General features: G+C 55.4%; 1 protein-coding gene and 1 long non-coding RNA gene across 4 annotated transcripts in view; one reads left to right on the forward strand and one right to left on the reverse strand.

Moving 5' to 3' along the window:
- Positions 1 to 12,302, forward strand: part of LOC147575367 (uncharacterized) — a 56,003-nt gene extending 43,701 nt beyond the window's left edge. Inside the window, exons 3-5 of the long non-coding RNA XR_015242327.1 lie at positions 5,278 to 5,354; positions 7,931 to 7,993; positions 8,084 to 12,302. This is a non-coding gene — a long non-coding RNA (uncharacterized LOC147575367). The remainder of the gene's footprint in view (positions 1 to 5,277; positions 5,355 to 7,930; positions 7,994 to 8,083) is intronic.
- On the reverse strand, positions 1,852 to 21,085 carry ADORA2A (adenosine A2a receptor). Of its 3 annotated transcripts, XM_025933657.2 has the most exons (3): positions 10,303 to 10,634; positions 2,876 to 3,638; positions 1,852 to 2,702 (listed from the first exon to the last, which is right to left on the reverse strand). In XM_025933657.2, the coding sequence occupies exons 1-3, from the start codon at positions 10,632 to 10,634 to the stop codon at positions 2,649 to 2,651; spliced, it is 1,149 nt and encodes a 382-aa protein (XP_025789442.1). In that variant the 3' UTR covers positions 1,852 to 2,648. The 3 variants fall into 3 exon arrangements, with proteins under 3 accessions (XP_025789442.1, XP_086538105.1, XP_025789439.1); XM_086681979.1 differs by lacking the exon at positions 10,303 to 10,634 and adding an exon at positions 20,105 to 21,085 and having other exon boundaries at positions 1,852 to 3,638; XM_025933654.2 differs by having other exon boundaries at positions 1,852 to 3,638.
- Positions 21,086 to 21,527: the final 442 nt, after the last annotated feature.

The raw sequence follows: 21,527 nt of genomic DNA on the forward strand, positions 1-21,527 counted from the left end.
GGGATCCTTGTGCTCAGGATCCTTGTGTCTGAATGAAGCATGCCATCTACCCATAGCCCTTTGGGCAGAGCACTGATTAGGCAGAAGGGCCCTTGGACAGAGCTGTAGGGCTCAGAGAAGCCCTGGTAGTACCCCCAGCAGCCTGGCCCAGGGCAGACACACATCTGCACTCCACAAGGCTGGGCCAGGCTTCACATCTACCTTCTGCTGCTGTGGGCACCTACTTTGGTTGAAAAAGGCTTTTCCGATGTGTATGTCTGCATGTGCACACATGTATTCTCTATGGTCAGGGAGTGACACATGTATCTGTTCATGTCTCCACATGTGCTCTTATACTCTAGGCATGACTCACAGTGGGAGCCTGCATGGGGTGGTATGGAGGTGGGATACTGGGCCCTATGGGGACCCGAGGAGGTCAAATTGTCTGGGCTCTGGAGATCACTTGTACCTGGGAGCTCTTCCTGAGCCTCTGTTCCTGTCCCTCCCCAGCCCTAAAGCCTGCACCCATGTAGTTCAGCACCCAAAGCTCAGTTCCCAAGAAGCCTCAGTAAAGACAGGAGAGATAGTGTTTTTCCTTCTCTACCTTTATGGTTCTCTTTCTGGCCTCTTCCCACCAACTGGTCATGAGGACCAACAGCATCCATGCTCCTGGTCTCTTAGGCACAGCCCAGGTCACTGATCCACCCTCAGCCCATAGCATAGACCAAAGTGTGTAGGAGAGAGGAGGCATGTCCAAGCTGGCATGGACAAGGATGGGCTTGTGCATCTATTTCAGTGCTGCTTAGCCCTGGCTGTCCATAAGAATCCTTAGGGAACTAGTGCTGCCTGGATCCACTCAGTATGTCTGGGGCAAGGGGTCAGGCTTTTGTGCTTTTCAAAGTGCCTTAAGTGTCTCTTCTGGGCAGCCAGTCTAGAGGACCTCTGATTGATGTAACAGTAAATAGCTAAGCAAATCTGTGTTGGTTTAGGAATACTTACATATGCAGTGTGTACTTATAAGTATACTTATAAAAGTATAAAGATGTGCAGTGGAACAAAATGAAATCCTAGGAAAGTGATTGTTTCCAGGTATAGGCAGCAGGGTAATGAAATGGGGAGGGATCAGATGCTTCCACTGTAGTTGTAATGTTTCATTTCTTGAGCAGAGTGGTGGGAACCTGGTATCATTTCATACTTTTTGCTTTGGTTGAAATAGTTCATCATAAGAGCATGAATTTCATAGTCAAACCTGGGTTTTTAAGTTCATTTCTGCTACTTACTAGCTGTGTGACCTGGAGCAAGTACTTATCTGTTCAAAAGAAGTTGTTTAGTCATCTGTAAAATGGGGCTCCCAGGGCTGTGTGAGGATTACCTGTGAAGTTCTAACACTCCTTATAGGTTTCTTCACTGGGAATAGGAGGTGGGGTAACTCCAGGGGAAGGCAGTTGAGCCTTTCCAGATCCCTTTGTGGCCTCTCAGCTAAGGGGTAGAGCAGGGCGTGGGGGAGAGTAGGGCACTGCTCTCAGTGGACAATGTGGGAGGGAGGAGCCACACCCCACACTGAGGAAATGCCTAGGGATAGAAGGGTCCCTCTCTAGAGGGAGAGCAGCTGGGGAAAGAGTCCTTCCTCCCACAGCCCCTCTCTCACAGGAACACAGGTCTGGGGGCTGCTCGTGGGCATTTAGATTCTGGTGCATCCAGATAGCCTTTTCCCTTGGAAGATGGGAGGCTGTGGAGGCATCCCCAGGCAGGCAGACTGTCTGTCTGCACAGATGCACATACTCTCTCACACATGCAATACACACCCATATATGTGTGTGCCAGGCCTGGCTATGGAATGGGGAAAGGAACTCAGACACCATTCTCATTGGACAAGTTTAAAACACAACATGGCTCATTTTTATTTTATCTCAGAAAAAAACATTCCCTTCAGAAGGAAAGGCAGTTAGATAGGGCCTCTAACTGGGCAGCTCTGAGCTACCCAGGCACACGCCATGGTGGGCCAGTCCCCACCTCCTCCCTTAAGCCCACAGTCTGACACCATTCCATTACAACTCCCTGTCCTTGAGCCCAGCTCTGTGGCCTTAAGAAATGGCCCTGGGACTGATGGGGTAAGAAGTGCATGGCAGCTCATGGCAGCCAGTGAGAGCTGCCTGGGACTCCCTGGGCTGACCTCTGAGGCCAGGTTAGCAGCAAGACCAACAACAGACCCAGCAACCAGGGAAGGAAGATGATTTAAAAAAAAAAAAAAAAAGAAAAGGGATTTCTTCAGGTTTAACATTTTCTCCTGGAAAAAACAAAAACAAAAACACGCCATCTCTGGGCACAGCAGCTCCTGAACCCTTGGAAAGTCTCGGGAGGGTGGTGTGTATGTGATTAGGGGGGTCTGTTGTAGCCACCCCCAGCCTTAGGGCTAGCCAGCCTGCTCTGCCACAGCTGCTCTGTGAAGTTAGGGTGGTATTTCTAGATGCTTCGAGTGGGGTACTGGGCCCTGCCCAGCCAAGATGTTCTGATGCCGTGGCCCTGACCTGATGCAGGGCCTCCCAACATGAAATGTCTGCTTCCTCGGACTCCAAACCCTTCCTGCTGGGCCTCATGCTGCTCCAGCCAGGGTACTCTCCTCTCAGTCCAAAGTGGGAACTGGCCACAAGAAGGGTCTCCAGGCACATTCATTCTTCTCCCAACGTGACTGGTTCCATCCACCAAAGAGAAAGATTTCCTTCCTGGAGGAAAGGGCAAACTCAGTGGATCATCAGGACACTCCTGCTCCATCCTGGGCCAGGGGTCCCTCAAGGCCAGGGGACTCTGGGCATGCTCCCTTGAGCTCATGGCTGAGGAGCTCCACATCTGGGAGGGCCATGTCCCCATGGGACTCGTGGGCACTCCCTCCACTCACCAACCCCAGGGCATAGCCATTGGGCCGCCGCTCAGGATGGGGGGCACTGCCATTGGCCCACACCCCAGGAGGATGACCATTGAGGCGAAGGCTGATCTGCTCTCCATCACTGCCATGAGCTGCCAAGGCCCGGGCACTGGTGCCGCCTGCCTTGAAGGGCTCCCGTCGCCTCAGGATATGGCTGCGAATGATCTTGCGGAAGGTCTGGCGGAACTCACGGATGCGGTAGGCATAGATGAAGGGATTCACAACGGAATTGGTGTGGGAGAGGATGATGGTCAGGTACATGAGCCAGAGCGGGGCATGGTTACACTCTGGGCAGAAGAAGGTAAAGCAGTTGATGATGTGCAGGGGAAGCCAGCAGAGGGCAAAGAGCCCCACAATGATGGCCAGCGACTTGGCAGCATGGACCTCCTTCTGCAGCGTGGACCGAGTCCGCTCCCCCGGCAGAGGCTGGCTCTCCATCTGCTTCAGCTGTCGCCGAGCAGCCAGGAAGATCCGCAAGTAGACACCCAGCATGAGCAGCAGGGGCACCAGGACACAAGCAAAGAAGTTGTAGTACACCATGTAGTTCATGGGAACCACATCCTCGAAGAGACAGGCTACCTGGCCCTCCCCACAGCCCTGTGAGTGGTTTTTGCCCTCCTTCGGCTGGCTGCAGTTGTTCCAGCCCAACATGGGAGTCAAGCCAATGGCAAATGACAGCACCCAGCAGACTGCAATGATGCCTTTGGCCCTTGTGCCAGTCACCAAGCCATTGTACCTGGGGAAAGGAGACCAGCATCAGATGTCTGAGAAACCAAGACAAGGAGAGGCTAAGAGTCAGAAACCCAGAGAGGCACCTGGGCCTGATCTGCTGACTGTAAGGTTTTGGACCACTCACTTCCTGCCTCCTAGCCTCACTATCCTCCTCTGTTCAGTGGAGGCCCAAGCCCTTGCCTTTTCCCACAGCAGGAAACAGGAGAGCCGGCCCCCTGGAAAGGAAACCACTGCATAGACATTCAGATGGTTACCAAATAGTATTAAAAGTAGTCCTCAGACTCCGTTCTCTTTGAGGGACTTAATAAGTGAGAGAACTTATCACCTCCACGTTAGTCTTAGTTGATGCTAGAGTAAGCTTTCCTTAAAAGTGGGAATAAGCCAGGAGGGTACACTCATTGGCCGGGGGCAGAACCAGCCACATCAGACTTGTAGGCGATTCATGTCTCCTGTACTCCATGCTCTTCCTTCCCCACTTGACATAGGGTCTCCAGAAAGCCCTCAAGGAGAGGTGGCACAGAGGGGAGGAGGGGGTCGTGGAGGTCCTGGGTCAAATACCCTCTCTGCCTTCCAGATTCACCCACAGCCCTCTGGAGAGACATGAGATTGATATGTCTTAACATTTAACAGGAAAGAATTGCATGAGGTACTGAGGTCCAAGGAGGAAAAGTAATCTGACTGAAATCACTCAGGACTAAACAGCCAGATGCAGTCCCAGACTCCAAGTGTGACCTGATCTGCCAGCCAGAAAGCTGGCCCCAAGTCCATAGAAAAGGTGGCATAGATGTTTTTTTTTAGAGAGAGAGAGAATCTTAAGTCTTTTTTTTTCTTTTTTTAGAGAGAGACACACACACACACACACACACACAAGCTGGGGAGAGGGGCAGAAGGGGAGAGAGAATCTTAAGCAGGCTTCACACTCAGTGCGGGGTCATGCCCTGAGCCAAAATCAAGAGTCAGACACTCAACCAACTGAGCCAACCAGATGCTCCGGTGGCATAGATTTTACTTAAAGAATGGGCAATCAAAAAATTATCTCTGACTGAAGAAGGTGACCTCAGTGATCTCTGAGAGATAACCATTTGTTTAATGGTTTTGATTCTGGTAACACCAGACTGCCCTCCCCTCTACCTGGTAAACCCTATCCATCCTTTATGTTCAGGCTAGATACCTTCCCAAAGAAGTTTTCTACCCAAGTGCACCAAATCCCTACTCCATCTGGGCCCCTGAGGTAGAGGGCCCCTTTGGGACAGGGCTTTCCTGCATCCATCACTGTACTGCCAGCACTAAGAAAGCGACACACAGCAGGTGCCAAGGAAAAATGTGCTTTACTTAATTTCCAGAATTGGAAGCATCCACAGAAACTAGTCCATGGGTGGCAAACATGGGCCTACAGGTAACAAATGTGTGAGGCAGGCTGGCAGGGCATTTATTGTCTGTATAAGAGACAGTTGACGCTGCTCAGCCCCTGGCCGCTTATGCACAATGTGCTTCCAGTGCTGCCAGACCTCAGACGGGGCTGAGGAGCTGATTTTCTAGGTGAAATCGCCTGTGGTTTAAATTTTGTCAACAAATTCAAATAAAGGGGGATAAAGTCTTGTGGCCTCTGACCTCTTATCTAATCCAACTGCCTCATTTTATAGATGGAAAAACTGAAGCCTAAGGAGAGGAATGGACTTGCCATGGACATTTCAGGAGCCCAGAGGCAACTCGGGCCAAGGTAAGTCTGTCAGTTCTGAATCTATGTCAGTTTTGAATCCAAAGAATAACTGGACAGGGCCACTCCCAGGAACCCCTCAGCCCCATTTAGCAGGGGCTTGGGTGCTTGCAACAGGAGGAGGGTCATGGACTTGCTCACTTCCACCAAGCCACAGAGAGCCTACATGGCCCTGTTTCCTATTCTGGAGCCTCAAACACAAAGTCTTAGGTTTTTTCTTTTTCTTTCTTTTTCCATTTAATACTTACACAGCACTTGCTGTGTGCCGGGCACTGTTTTTGTACTCTGCTAATTATAATTTATATAATCTTATTAAATAGGAAGCTATTTTAATGTTGGTATTTTTCCTGAGAAAAGGGTATCCCTCCCTGAGTTCCAGTGCTAGTGCATTCCTGTTTTGCCATGTTCTGTCACTCTGCATCTCTGAGCCTCAGTTTCCTCATTTGCAAAATGGAACTAAGAATCCAGGGCCTGTGAGCACAGTCCCATGAGGGCAGAATGTATAATCCGTGGGTGGGAATTACAGGGGGGTGGACTGTGAATTGGGGTAAGTAAGAACTTCTCAGCTAAGCTGTTCACACAAGAAATGGGCTGCCTCAGGCAAAGTGAGCTTCCTATCATTTGAGGCAACCAAGCAGGAGCAGATGGTGTAGAGATGGTGTAGAGGACCCTGGAAGCCACCTGCTTTGGGGGTTTTCAAATTGTCCTCTAGCAGCTGACCTTCTTGCCCGCATTCCCAGGCAATCACAGAAGGAGGCTGCTGAGGAAGGGAGGCAGCTTAATATTCACTGAATGAATGAGTTGGTGGGGACACCCAGGCCCAGACCAAAGGCTTCCGGGGACAGTTTGAAAATCCCTGGTCTGTCCAGTTGTCTGCTTTTATGGACAAGGAAACCCATGAGCAGAAGTCTGGCACTGCATTTTAAAAAGAAAACCCCTTGTGAGGACAGAAACAAACATACATTAATAGCACTTGACTATGCCTGCAAAGAATATCTCTGGGCAGATTCTCAACACTGCCTTCCAGGAAGATAATTGAAGGTAGGGCGGTGGACAAAAGGGACAGTTTTTCACCATATACTCTGTTGTTCTTTTTTAATGTTTTAGTATGTGCAGGTAATAACTTATTAAACACACACACACACACACACACACACACACACACACAGAAACATCAAACAGATTAGTTTTATTATTCAGAAGAAAAGCCTTTAGGCTGAGCGCTCTGGACCCAGGCCCCTGGGGAACTGGAACAGCATTAGGGCCCAAATAGAACAACAGCCAAGCCATAGCCTGGCCCAGGGGCATCCCCTTGGGCTATGTCTCTGACTTATGGCAATCACATCTTGACCTCCTGGGGCCCAGACACACTGTCCAGTGGAAGGGGTGCCAGAGGTATCCAGCACAACAACACTCTGCCATTTGGGGGAGCCCAGAGGTGTCACAGGAAGCAGGTGCCAGAGTGCTGCCTGCCACATTTGGAGGTGCCTTTGTATCCCTGCATCTTTCAGCTCACAGGTGCCCCTTCCTGGGGACTTCCCATCACCCATGTTGGAGACTCATTCTATGATCCAAGAATACCACCCACAATTCTAAGTGGGGCTTCATGTGCATTTTCCTTACACTGAGAGAAGGCGGAGCTTTCCTAAGTTGTCTAAAGGAGCCAGTGATCTAAGAACTGAACACCCATTGATGCATGGGTGAAACCCAAACTCCCTTCTGAGCATAGGCAGGCCTGAGCTAGCCTCACACCCTCCCTGCCCTCCTGTTCTTCTGTCTCTGTCACTTCTCCTGTTCCAAGGCCCACATGGTCCTTCCTTCTTTGTGGCCTTTGTCTAGGCTTGGCCTACTCATATCCATCCTGCAAGACCCATCCAGAGTTACCTCCTCCTGGGAGCCCTGATCCTACCCTCTTTACAAGCCAGGGGGTTTTTGTCCCCAGGCAGTGATTCACCACATACAATTCAGGTCTTTGCATCAACTGCTGCCCCACATGTAGTCCGTTTCCCAAGGAGAGCGAGCACTCACCAGGGGTTAATAATGTGAGAGGCAGGAGACAAGGGGCGCAGAAGTCCCCTAGGATATGAAAACCTTTGTCTCTCACTCTGGGCTTTCTGTCTTCCTCCAGGGACACCAAGAGCTCCCATCTCTGCCTTTGGCCAGGCTGCTTCTCACTGGATTCCTGACTAGGCCCTGCCCTAGCCCACCAAAGGTCCCTGTACTTGGGAAGGAGCACAGATTTTTCTGAAACTGAATCCTTTTAACAAAAGAAAGAGAGATGGGGAGAAAGGAAAGGAAGAAGGAAAGAAGGAGAGAGAAATAAATTAATGGTGAGTGATGCAGGCCTAGGGCTAGGCATCCAGGGCAGCAGTCAGAGAATGGACACCTCAGAGTAGCCAAATGGACCTCCAGAGTGGAGCAGGAAACAGCATGCAGAGGCAGCGAGATTCCCAGCTGGCAGGGAATGTGGGGGAGGCAGAAAAGGCAGCCTGAGTCAGGCAGTGGCTCCAGATCTGCCAGGAGCTCTGGGTTCTCATTTGCCTTCACGTCATTCCCTCTTGTACCCATCTTGCTCTCAGGAGCCCCTACCTGGACACCTTTGTGCACCTTGCTGTCCCCAGCCCAGGGCCCTTGAGGAATAGGTAAGTGGAAAGACCCAAGGGAGTCTGGAACTTTGTGAAGGGCCCTGATGTCCCCCAAGTCACGAGAGACTTTTCTTTCTCCTGCTGTAGCCTCCCCATGAGTAACACAGGGTCATCACGTCTTCCCTGGCCACAGTGCTAGGCTGTGAAGATCAAAGGAGAAACTGTGCTAACATCCTTGGGCAACTGTGAAGCTCTCTGCCTGAGGTAGGAGATAAGTACCATCATCATCATCCCTAATGGCTCCCAGATCCAAGAGATCCAGGCTGACCCCTCCAAGGCTTTATCAAGCAATGCTCAAACAGCCAAGTCTCGGTGGAACTAGGTCCTGCTCTGAAGATCATAGGTATTGGTGATACAGATGGGGCAGGGCAGGTCCAGGATCCATTCTGAATCTCCAGCAGCTCAAGAATGGGCTGAATCCCCACTTGCTCCATCCCACCAACCTTCCCACCCAGGGGCCTCACCACACCCATCTGCTCACTGGACCCTCACAACACCTTTGTGAGCTCAGAAGGACAGAAAGGCCTATCCCCTTTTATAGATGAGGACATGGGCCCGGGGAGAGACAGCTGACTTTTTATGGTCACACAGCACGTCCCATCCTCCTACATCAGGAATCATTCTCTTGACTCTTAACAGAGAGATAAGAAAAAGAAGCCAAGACCCTTGCAACTGAGCCCTGATCTCTCCTTAGGATGCCGTTGCCCTTTGAATCAGGGAAGGAAGTGAAAGTGAGGTCTCTGCTTCCCCACTGAATGTTCCTACCAGGGCTGGCCCAGGCCCAGCCCATGCTCAGCTTGGCTCCTTAAGTAGACACCAATTCTCTGCCTTCTAGTCCACCTGGGACCCCGTGTTCTGAGCGTTCCTCAGGGAGCCTGGACTCTGAACTCTGCTCTGCACTATCAGACTAGTCCTATATTAAGACTGGCTAGAGTCTCCTCTTTGGCAAGAGTCCTAGGCTCTCCTGAGACTAGAGCGTCCTATAGGGCCACGTGGGGCCCTTCACTTGAGCAGCATGATGAGGGTGCCTTCTTCCCCCTTAGAGCCCAGGTGACAGGAGTGGCCACCTACTCCTGGGAGTAGGTCTGGGAGACCAGGGCTGCCCTGTTCCCCAAAGACTGGAGTCACAGTGGGTGACAGGTCACATTTCTTCCTAGGCCTAGTCCCAACTGTGCTACCAACTCATTGTGTGGCCCTGAGGGCTGGCTCCCTTTTCTGAGCCTCATTTTTCCATCTAGAAGATGAGAGGAAATGACCTCTAAGGGCCCCCTTGGTTTGACACTCTAAATTTCCATTTGCTCATTGAGCCTGCTCCTCTTTCCAGCTAGGGTGCACTCTGCCAGCATGGGGCTGCTGAGGGTTACTCTGGAGGCAGGCACTTCACTTGTTTGGGAGAATTCACTACAGGGCCAGGTACCCTGGTCCTCTGAGACCTCCCTCAGGGTCTGCAACCACCCAGGCTGTGGAACCCAGCTCCCAGATAGAGGGTCAAGGAGGTGGGGCAGGAGGTTCTCCTGCCCCTCACCACTCCCCCCACCTTGGGGGGAGGAGAGAGGGAGGGACCTACTTCCTAGTTTCATCTGTGGTAGGTGGAGGCCACGTTAAATAAACTCAGCCTCGGGAAAGTCTTCATTTACACAATACATGGCTGAAGTCACTTCACAAAAACCCCTTTCCACTAGCTGAGCACACAGGCTGTCTCTAAGACCATCAGTACTTGCTGACCTGAGGAGCACAGAATTTGCATATAGGTCTAAGTGACTCACTGTGGCATTCAGCCAAGTCACTTCCCCTCTCTGGGTCATTTTCCTAATGTCCACACTGTGTGGCTGGCCCAGAGGAGTTAGGGCAGGCAGGCAGGCGGGTTTCTGGTTCTGAGGGCCTGTGGTTTCCCGTGGTGCCCTGCCCCGCCCCAGCATCATGCTGTGTGAGAAAATGGCCCAGATGCACCACCCAGGCCTGGGCCACACACATCTGCCATAGTCAAAGAGCAGCAGCCTCAACCAAATAGGCTGGGGAAGACTGGGGAGGGCCAGGGTGCCTTGTGCCCACAGGGATCAGCTAGATTGGCATGATTTCTGGCCATGTGCCAAGCCCTGGGCAGCCCCAGACTGAGCCCCATGACCCTGTCCTCAGCTCAACACACAGACATCACAGACTAAATCCTAACCCCAGGTTCACCCTGGCCCTGGCTTGGCGCAGACCAGACCTTGGTACAGGCAGCCTTTTCACAGATGTGAACCTCAGCATGAGGCATGCCAGAGAAGAGAATATGGGCAGCCCACCGCCCACAGCCCCCAGCTCACCGGAGTGGGATGCGGATGGCGATGTAGCGGTCAATGGCGATGGCCAGGAGGCTGAAGATGGAGCTCTGCGTGAGGACCAGGACAAAGCAGGCGAAGAAGAGGCAATTATGGCAGGCAGCACAGAACCCTGTGCTGATGGTGATGGCGAAGGGGATAGCGAGGACTCCCACAGCAATGTCGGCTGCCGCCAGTGACACCACAAAGTAGTTGGTGACGTTCTGTAGGTTGCTGTTCAGCCACACAGCCCAGCACACCAGCACATTGCCGAGGATGGCCAGCACAGCAATTGCCAGCTCCACCATGATGTACACCCAGGAGCCCATGGTGGGCATGGCCGCAGACAGGCAGGGTCAGCAAGGACACGGGCCAGGCCAGCTCACGGTCCATAGCTGCAGTGCAGCTGGCCCTGCCCAGGCCCCTGAGCCCCTTCTTCACAGGAGCCAAGAGCGTCCCTGCAGGCAAGCGGGGGGGGGGGGGGGGGGGCTCCCCAAGGGCTGTTTCAGAGCCAACTCTGAGTCTCCAGAAACCAGACCCTCTTCAGGGGCTCCGGCAGCATCTTGGCTCAGCTCGGCTTCACAGTCCCCGAGGCACCTGCCAAGGGAGAAGCCTTGTGAGGAGCTGGACCATGGGCAGAGAGGGAAAAGCTGAAGATTCCCAGAGGTAGCCCTCAGCCCCAGCTTACCAATGCCCTCCCTGCAGGCCAGGCATTAGCCTGAGAACAGCCCACTGTGCCCTGCCCCTCCCACCCTGGACACAGAGGGCTGGGGGTCAGCCTCAGTCCTTGTTTTTTCTAGGGGAGCCAGGAATCTTTTTAAAGTTAAGTCACTTGTGTTGCCCCCACCCCCACCCCATGCTCAGCTTCTCAAGCCTTTTGTGGCAGCCCTGCCAGTCTCCTGAGTCCCTGAGCTCACTGCCACCCCCATGACCTTTCCAGAAAGGCCCCCTCACCCCCTTGGACTCTCCCAGGTCCACCTACCTTCTCTCTCAGCCAGCTTCAGTCTGCTCCATCCCCCAAGAGCTCTTCCTGGGAACTACCAGCACCTGCCTAAGCTGCTAGGTTAAGGAGCAGGCCTAGAGTTCCAATCTGGAAGGACCTGGGTGGTCCATCTTGTCCTGTCTTCCACTGCTGGCAGCTAAGCCCCCCTGCCCTTGCTGGTGATGCTGCACAGTGTGGAGGAGCAGTCACCAAGGGAGCCGCTCCTCAGCAGCCCCTGCCAGCTGACTGCACATCTGGGCAAGGGAACCGCCTCACCTCCCCCCCCCCTCCTCCCACGCCCGCTCCCCAACCTGCTCCTCTGCCTGGCTGATGCCAGGACAGACTGAATTCAGTTTGGTGCTGTGCAGAAGGCAGGGTGCTCAGCCAGGACTTCCTGGGGAACTGCAGGCAAGGATGTTTTTTTCTTTTCTAGGCCTCAGTTTCCTCATTGATACAGTGAGGAGATTGGACCCCAGATAGCCTCTGGGGGTCATTTCAGCTCTCACTCATGATTCTATGAGAAGGAAATAAACAGATCTTAAAGGGCTCCCCCAGAGTGAAAATGTCATAGAAATGTAAGGAATTGCTGACCCTCCTGAGAAGCACAAGCAGTAGAGGTCTTGGTTTCCCCCAGCCCAAACCCCTAGTGTTCACCCTTGAGCTTGTGAAATGGTCTCCATATCCCCTACCAGCCTAGGGGCCCCTCCCCACAGCCTCTGCCCCCACCTTATCATGCTTACATGTGCTGCCCAGTGGTGTCCCCTCATGCCAAGTCAACCTACTCCCCCCGTTCTGGGCCTTCACGGGGCCCTAGGTGCACATGGGCGGCAACTGCTGCCTGCATGGAGACAAGAGGCCCAAAGCTGCCCTTCAGCTTCCCACACTTGGGCTCAGGAAACTGCATCCTCCCTCACTCCTCCAGGACACAAGGGATAGAGCAGGGCTGGTGATCTTGGGAGAAGGTCACTCGTGGTCCCTGGCCATGTTCAAGGGGCCAGGCTGCAACAGATGAACACCAAGTTTCCTTCTGACTCCTGTGTGCTTCAGGCGGCTGGAACTATATCCAAGGGGTATTCCCTATGCCCACTAGGAGGCTCCAATGGAGCACGCAACACCAGGAAGCAGGACAGAGAAGAGGAGGCAAAGTGCTTGAAAAATGGGGGGGTTCTTGCAGCCAGCCCAATGGCTTCTCTCAGGCCTGGCAGGGGCCCACCACCAAGAGACCATGAATGAATCTCAGGGCCCTGCTATACACAGGGTACTTGCCAGCCAGCTGCTCATAAAGCATGTCACTGGCAGAGGAGGATCAGACCAAGTCTCCTGGTGCTATCCCTGGCCACAGAGTGTCCCTTGGTGCTCCTGGCCTATAGCCTAAGACAGCATTCACCAGGGACCCCCCCCTACCCCACCCCCAGCTGCAGAAGCCGTGTGTCTAGGGTCTTGTTTTTATTCTCCAGAAGGGAAGTGACAGGCCCTGAACTACTTCCCTCCTAGGGGCCTCCCAGGCCCAGCACTAGCAGCAGGCCACTGTCCAGGCCAAGGGAGCCTTAGGGAACCCTACCTCCTCCTACCAGTGAGCCGCCTGCTCTCCTAGCCGCCTAACCATCACCTGCCACCCTTCTTACCCAGACTTCAACCTCTCCAGGGGAATTTGCATTCAGAGGCACCACAGCCTCTGCCAATCAGACCAACCCAGGCTATAAGCATGACTTGGCCCCAGACCACTGTCCAGATTCAGAGGGCACCTGGCCTGGGGGAAGACGAGGTGGGATCACCAACAATCCACCTAACCCAAATACGTATCACATTTCTGTGGAGCCAGGCTGTCCTGCCCCAATGCCCTGAGCCCTAATGATGGGGTCACACCACCAACACCCGTCCTGGATGCCAGGCTGCCTCCATGAGCCAGGCTGCCTGGAGTGGAAGGACCTTCAAGGGGCCTAACCCAGCCCTCTGTTAGGTGAGGCTCTCTTGGCAGCCCTGGGTACCTGCCTACATATGCCCAGTCCTCAGGGTCTCCCTGCCACCACCCTCTGTGCCATGGGCCCTCATGTTGAACAGCACCTGGGACCAACACTCTTCCTGACTAAACTGAAGCTACCTTTCTACTGCCCACCATGCCTGGGGCACCTTCCCAATCTCACTGGATGCAATGGATCTTAGTGGTCACCGATCCTCCTACCCACATCAGTCTTGCAAGGGGCTAAAGGCACACCTAATGCCCTTGAGTCCTAAAAGGCTGCCTCCTTGCACATCTAGTTGCCCATCTGCCCTTCCTACAGCATTTCTGCCGGCTCTTCTAGCTGCTGCCAGCACATCCTGGGGTGAGACTGGCCTGGCCCCACAGGAAACCTGGGCATCTGTCAAACCAGAGTGCTGGCCCCAAGCAGCTTAGCTGCTGCTCTCAACTCTCACTGCCCTCATCAGTGGAGCTCAAGGCACCAGGGGGCAGACAAGGCAGGGAGAAGGCTGCACAGCCTCCTACTGGAGCTATTTTGTGGGAAGGTTGGGAGCTTCCCAGCCATAGGTGGGCAAATCAGTCTGGGAGGTGGGGGCATCCTAACTTGTGGCCTTTGCCAGACGTTCATGGTATAAATGCTCCCCATATGGCCAATTTCAAGCTACTAACGTATGTATCACTGACAGGAAATGGCAATTAACACAACTCGAGAGACCCTATGCCACTAGGTTCCAGCCGCCACTAAGCCACCACATCCTGCGCTCTCCCTGGATGCCGAGACTCTACGCAGACCTTCTTAGCTTGTGCAGCCTGCTTGGGAGCTCATGATGTGAGGGCACAGGGACATTGCGGTCATCTGTGTTCTCACTGGCCCCATGAGCCCCATTTTACAGATGAGGAAGCTAAGTCCCAAAGAGATTAACAACCTCTCCCAGTCTTACAGATACCAAGAGCTTAAAAGGGTGAAATAGAGCGGAGGGAAATGCCCATAATAAACACAGAAGCAGGAAGATTTCTTGGGGCCTGCTGGCCCCTCTCTGCTTCCCTCCCTTCTGAGGCCTCCTAGAGTGACAGGAAGGTTGGAGGCCCAAGGGGAGGGGGCCAGGGGCGGAGCCAGGATCTGACAATTTCCTATCCCTCTCTGCTGACTCTAATTCTTGAGTCATTTGTTGCTAGCCAGGAGGGGAAATTAAATGTTAATAATGTAATATTTCCCTGTGATTATCCTTCTTTGGGGACAGGGCAGAGGGCAGAAGCTGTCCCATATAAACTAGAGACACATGTTGGGGAATGTGCATGATAAGCCTTGAAAGGACAGCTCCCAGGATTCCCAGGAGTCAGACTCAAAACTGCTGCTTCTTCTGGCCTTCTTATCCCCACCAACCTGGCCATTTTAATTAAAACTCCATTTAATCAAAACCCACATATTTCCTGGCCCACTTCTGGCTCCTTGTAAGTCAGACTAGTGAGGCTTTCTGTACACATGCCTAGATGGTGGCTGTACACCCCAGAGCCTGCCTTCCAGGCAGGACCCTGCACCTCTGCTCCTGGGTGCTGCTAAGGGCAATAAACTAAGCCAAGTGTAGGGACTCAGACCTGGCATAACCATGCTTGGCCCATTCCTGGGCTCCAGAATCCTAACCTGTGTCTCTTCCACTACTTCCTCATAGCAAATGTTATACAAATGCCTACCCTGTGCCATGCAGCATCCCAACTGCTGGATCACAGGGAGCTCTGTGCCACGTGCTACTGAGCCTGGCCTTAGCAAGGTCCTGAGCCTACAGCAGGGGACCTGGAAGGAGGAACTGTCCCAGGAGAGTGTGCTGAGAGCCAGCTGCTGCCTTAGTGTGCAGGTCACTCCCTGTCTCCAGGGCCTCCATTCCCACTTAAGATGACCCTGTAAGCCACAATTTCAAAGCACAGGAGAAAAGCTCAAGCTAAGAAAGATAAAGCAGCAGCACCCTGAATATGGAGTTTCATTCATTCTGGAAGAGGTGAAGGTCATAATCTAATAATGTTTTTCAAAGACATTTAGGGTCTTCAAAGAGATGAAAAAAGGAATAGCACCCATAAACAAGAAGGAGAACTTATGGCTTGACTGGCAAAAGCGAAACAAGAACAGGTGAATGAATATGAGCAAGAAAGAATATAAGGTCCCCAAAATGAAAAGTCAAGGGAATGAGAAAGAGAACACCATCAACACGATGCACTTCAAGCATGTACACAATTGAAGAGACAACTGGGGATCTGAGGAATGATCAGCCCTGAGGTATTATCACAGGAACTTCACAAAGACACGAAGCCCAGCAGGAGATACAGTTGAGAGACACAGAAGGTAAATTGAGAAAGAAGTATGGACATCTGTCTAATGGGAGCTCAGTGAGCGTGCAGAGAGCAACAAGGAAAGAAGAAATAGCTAGACAGGCAGCTTAGCTCCTGCTGCCAACCACACGCCCTCCGCTAGCTCTGTCATGACTGGTGTTTGGAGTGGCCCAAGCCTGGGCACAAGCCTCCCAGAACCCCAGGGCCCTGGGACCTACCAAGCCCCATCAACTGGAGTGGGACCAGTGTCTTCCGGTGCTGCCTGGAGGAAAGCCGTGGAGCACCGGTGCCTCTTGCCTCCCCACTTCCCTCCCTGCAGGATAACTTCAGGAACATGGTGCAGGCTCGGCCCAAAGTATCAGGCAGGCATCCAGTGGTACCCCCTCTCCCACAGGCCCTCCATGTGGCTGCTGTTCTCAGCTCTGGGAGGGCAGGATGTGTGCAGGAACCAGCCGGGTGGAGAGCCAGTTCCCTGCACTGAGTCTAGCCCCCCTAGAGCAGCCTCCACAGCACCAGCCCCTGGGGCCACAGGGCCTTGCCACAGCTCCTTTCTCCCCACAGGGGGCCCAGAGTTCGTCTGCCATCCCCGAATGTCCAGGCCAGGTACTGGAGAGACTGCATCTTCCCAGCCTGAGGTGGCCATTCACCCTCTCTGGGCTGAGCAGCACCAGCCCCTGCCCAGCCCTCTCTGCTGCATCTGATGGCCTCCCTCCAAGAGGTCACCCCACACACAAGGTGCTGGGTGCCCACTCTGTGGTGGAAGGAGCTCAGGTGGGATCCCACTCCTGCTCCATCCCACATTCCTTGAGATCCTGAGCAGAGTCTTCCCTTCTGTACCGATGCTCCTATGAGACAGCACCCTGGGAAGTGCATAGCACCCACACCTCCCTGAAAAGAACCCTCTAATGGTAGGATGACAGGCACTATGATGCCAGAAAGAGATGTGGGGTGGGGGTGAGGGGAGGCGGGGAGGTTCCTAGATGGCCCTAGTGGGCCTGGGGTGGGGCCCTGGGAGAAGGCTGGCCTGTTGGAGGGCAGGAGCTGCCCAGAAAGTGGAGGATGGGAGGGAGGCAGACCCACTTCTGGGGTCCCTGGGATGAAGGCATGATGATGCAGCCCTGGAGGCTGAAGGGAGAGGGTAAACCAACTGCAGCATGGCCTGTGGGCTGGCCCAGATGCCACACGGCTCTGCCACTGCTCCTCGTTCCATGAGGCGCCCCCCAACCCCACAATTTGCAAAGTCCACTGAGGAGCCAGAGGTGAATGCCCCTGTGATGGATGGGCAGACAGAGACCACCAGCCCAGATACTAGGAGAGGCACCAGAGTGGTGCTGCCTGCCTCTCCCTGGTGCATTAAGGCAGCCTTTCCTCCCAAGTGATAGCTGGGCTGGTGGGTGTAGCAGCAGCAGAAGTGGGAGCAGCACCAGCCCCTGCCCAGCAACTTCTGAAACAGGACTGTCCTGCAGAAGAGGGCCCAAAGCACTGTGGATGGTTTCCCAGAGGAGGGGCCGATTGGGCTGGACTTGGAGGACAGGGAAGTGAGGGAGCAGGGAGGGAAGAGAGTCCAGGCAAAGACAACAGCCTCTGTGAGGCTCAGGGGCCTGAGGGAGTCCTGGAAAGCTGGAGCACCCAGCTCCCATCTGCCCCCGGCTGGAGTGAGAGGCAGCTGGTCTTCCCCTCCACCCAGACCTTCCCATCCCCAGAAGGATCCCATGGACTCCACAATACAGGGGTCCTTCTCATGATTCTATAGGCGGGGGCTGGGGGATCTTTGCCACTAAATGGCCCCTCCCTACCACCTAGAGCTCCCAGGCCTTGGCCAGAAGATGAGCAGTCTCTTGGGGAGTGGCGGGGGGGGGGGGGGGAGGGAGTGCTGTCTGCATCCCAGCTCCAAGCTCCTATCCATCCCCCACTTCCCTTCCCCATCTGACCCCAGCCCAGACCTCCAGGATACTGCCCTCAGGCACCACAACCCAACTACTCCCTCCAACCTCCAGACCATGAGGTAACCCCTCCCTTCTGTGACTGCCAGTGCTTCCCTGGGCCCAGGCTCCTTCCCTGGGGGTTCAGACTCATTCCTTTTGCCTGCTCAGCACCTGACAATCTCCTCAGTAGCCCCTGACACACACCCCCAAACTCCTTCTCAGCATATACTTCCTGCCCTAGCCATCCCTCTGGTCATCCTCCCCTTAGCTTCCCGTGTGCACAGCTTTCAGTGCCCAGCTTGAGTTGCAGCAGATGAGACAAACGCCACAAGAAGGTTGGGATGGCTATTCCAGCTCACTGGGGTAAGGTAGCTCAGGAATGCAGTTAGATGCTTGTTTGCAGGGTGTGATGCCCTGAAACCAAGTGCTTGCCTCCAAGCCAACTCCAATCCACATGTCCCTCTGTCAACAGTGATCCCCTGTGGTGCCCCCCACCCCACCTCAAGGCCAATAGCCTCCCTCTGTTCCCTAACTAAAGCATAGACCCCAACCTGTCCTCTGGTCTGCCTTGCCTCTCTCTCATGCTCATCTCTCATTTACTCTCCACAACCCTGTACACCAAGCATTGTTCATTCCATCATGCTTGTTTTACGAATAAGACAGATTCTAAGGGGGCAGTGACTTGCCCAAGGCTGCCCAGCAAGTGCACCAAAGAGGCAAGAGCAGAACCCAGGTTTGGGCATCGAAATCTGTGGTCCATTGGGTACCCTTGAAGCCAGCCTCTCTTGGGCCGTGGGCTCCTGGGGGGCAAGACCACAGTGTGGTTGGGGGCCTACACTTCACAGACCAACATGAGGGAGGGCAACATGTAAGCCCCCAAAGGTTGGCCAGAACTGGCCTGGACCAAAGCCTCTCTCCTCCCAGCCATATCTGGGCCATCCTCAGCTTCTCTGAGGTTATGAACAGGGAAGCTGGCTTAGCCCAGAACCTGATCTGCACTGAGGGGATTGGGATGGAGGGGCAGTGGCCAGAGGGACACTGGAAACTGGGAGAACCATGAGGACTCTAAAGGACAAGGACAGAGCAAGGAGGTGTTGACACCACTACCTGTGGACAAGCCACAGTGAGGAGCTCCTGTCATAGACCTGCTGAGACCCGAAATGGGGAGCTGGCCCACAGGGCAGAGCCTTCCCAGCCCACCCAAGGCCTCCAGGATTAGCTACAGCAGGACTAAGGAGGGAGCCCCTGACCCCACAACATCCTCCCTGGCCCACTGCGCTCCAGAGAGCTCCCCAGCTCCCCATCATGGTCCCTCCCCCTCCTCCCCCCCACCGGCGGGACAACCAGGAGCAACCATGTTGGGGAATGGAGGCAACATGGAGTCTTCTGGAGGGTGCAGAAGCTGGCAGTCCAGGCAGCTGGACAGCAGAGACCAAAGAGGGCAGCCTGAGCTCTAGGCCGGAGGCAAGCACAGTCCCTTTGGGTGGAAACGGGCCTGGGTGCTCCCTACGATGGTGAGGGACAGCTGGCCAAAGGGACAGCCTACTCCTTTCCCAGGGGCCAGCCACAACTCCAGTCCTAGGGAATGGGGGATGGGGAGACCTGCCCCCCAGCTTCTCTTTCTCAAACCCCAACAGATCCCTAGGGCTCCACCTTCTTCCCATTTTACAGTATGAAAAATTAAAATCTAAAGCGGCCTGGCAGTGCCAGAACGCAGAGATCTCTGTGCCGCGGGGCCTCGGCCCCCTCGTTTATCCTTTGGACCGTCCTGCGCCAAGTCCCTCGAGGGCCGCCACCATTCCCGCCATTCCTACCTCCGCTCAAAGCAGCCCGGCGGACGGCCTGGACCAGTCCGAGCCGTGTACCCACCCTGCCCGTCCTCCGGCCTCCCCTGGGTCCCCTAAGTCCGGGTCCCGCCACCACTGTCCCCGGAACGCGCCTGCCTCGCCCCGGCGTTCCAGACTCCTCGCCGCGCCCCAGGCGTTAGGGATGCGGAGCGTCGGCCCTCGCCGTTCCTTCCCCGGAATGCCGTCCCCGCCCCGGGCTTCTCCACCTGCGGAAGCCCTCTCTCACCCCCGGGGGTCCAACCCGCCCTCCTTCAGGCCGCACCTCGGCGCCCCCAGCCCACCCCAGCCGGCCGCATCGGAAAGGTTCGCCGAGTGCCCTGGGGCCGGCCAACGGCGCCTGGACGGACCGACGGACGTTCTCCGCACGTCACCTGCGGGTCCAGACGCCTGCCCCACACGCCCCGCCGCCGGGGCCGCCTCACTCTCGGGCCCCCTCCCCTCCCCGCCCACCCGTGCGCACCTTCCGGTCCAGTTTGGGGCGGCCCGTTGGGTCGCACACCGCTCTTCGACCGAGTTTCGGACGTGCGTCCGCGCCTGAGCCGCCCTTGCACCCATTTCAGCCTCCGCCTCGGGGCAGGGATCGGACCCCAGCCCTGTGAACTCGCTCTCGGGGCGGCGGGAAGAGAGGGTAGGAGCGGCGGGGTGCCCTGAGGGGAGGGTTCCCGAGCCACCCGTCCCTCCCAACCCCACAGCCTCCGACGGTCCCCTGCCGCCCGGCCGCCCGCCCGCCCGCCCGGGACCTCGGGACCCCAGACCGGAGACCCCTCCTGACCTGCAGCTCGCGCGCCGGCTCCCGCTGTCTCCGCGGCGTCTCGGGCTCGGGCTCGGGCTCCGGTCGCGCCGCTCACGGGCGCCCCCTGCAGGCGGCTTCGAGACCCGCGCTGTCCCCGCCCCGCCCAGCCGCGCGGGGAAACCGAGGCCCGGAGTGGGCCCGGGGATCGGGGATCGGAGGAGCCAGCCTGAGAGCCCGGCCGATGCCCGCGGTAGGACGAGGCCGCAACCGGCTGGACCGTACCGCATCCTCGTCCACGGCCCTCAGCGCGCTCTTCCCGGCTCGAGTCCGTCGGGCCTCCTCCAGAGCCACACCCCCTCCTTTCCTTCCACCACGAGCGTCTGGCCCCAGTCCTTCTTCCCGCCCCGTGAAGCCCGCCGGGCCCCTGGCCTGTATTCCCTTTCCTCCAAGAAGATTTCAGGGCTGCCCCTGCCGTTCTAGTCTTCCCAGAGCTGTACTGTCCCTTATCATTGAAGCTGAGCTGGTCAGTGCCTGCCTGTGTCATCCCTCCCCAGTGTCTAACTGTGACCCAGGAAGTGCCCATGCCAGATCCTCCTCAAGTCTTTCCACGGCTGCACTGTTCCTGATAAAGCCCAGTCTCCTTCCCTTGGCATTCAAGGCTTTCAGCGATGAGGTTCTGCCTGGTCTCCAGCTTTGCCCTCCCTTCCTGAGTCCTGCCCCAAGCTGGGGGGTGGGGGACGCGGTACCTCAGCTCAAAGGATGCCTCTAGAAAGCTGGCCCCAATATCCAGTGACCCATCTGACTGTCCCAGCACAGACTCTGGGGCCAGGGCCCCTCCTGTTCTTATAGCCTCTGGGGCCCAGTTGGGACCTGTCCCCCCACTTCCACTTCTCTGAGCAAAGTGATGGGGAGTCACTTTCTGTGCCATACACTAGCCTGGAATCTCAACCCCTTGGGCTGGAGTCCATCCTCCCCTCATCCCCAACCCCATGTTTTAGATACTTCAAATTGGGAATGACCTCACAACGGCCCTAACCCAGCCATACGAGGAGACCCGCCTTCTACCCTTGTATCAGGACAGAGTAATCCCAATTCTGTGCACCGCAGGATGAACTGCATCAGATGGCCACAGAGACCAGGACATTGGTGGCCAAGGGCTTGTGGGATTGCATTCTTGAACCTCCTGGGGCCAGCACAGTCACAGGGAAAAGCCCAGGAGAGGGGCTTGCACAGGGCCAGACTGGACCCTCGAGCTGAGGCCCTGGCAGGAGCATGAGGTCTCCCACAGGAGAGGACAGTTAGGAGGTCGGAGCCCAGGTACAGCTGAGGAACTAGAACCTGAGGCCCATCACTTGCCTGGATTCAGCCTCCAATGCCTGACAGCCTCTTCCAGCTCTTTCCCAAGTCTGGGCTCTTGTCTCCATTCAGCCAGCTCGGCCCCTCAGGTTCCTGTTTCCCCTAA

The sequence above is a fragment of the Puma concolor genome, chromosome D3 (genome assembly GCF_028749965.1).
Source record: "Puma concolor isolate L17-30 chromosome D3, mPumCon1.1.hap2, whole genome shotgun sequence".
NCBI lineage: Eukaryota > Metazoa > Chordata > Mammalia > Carnivora > Felidae > Puma > Puma concolor.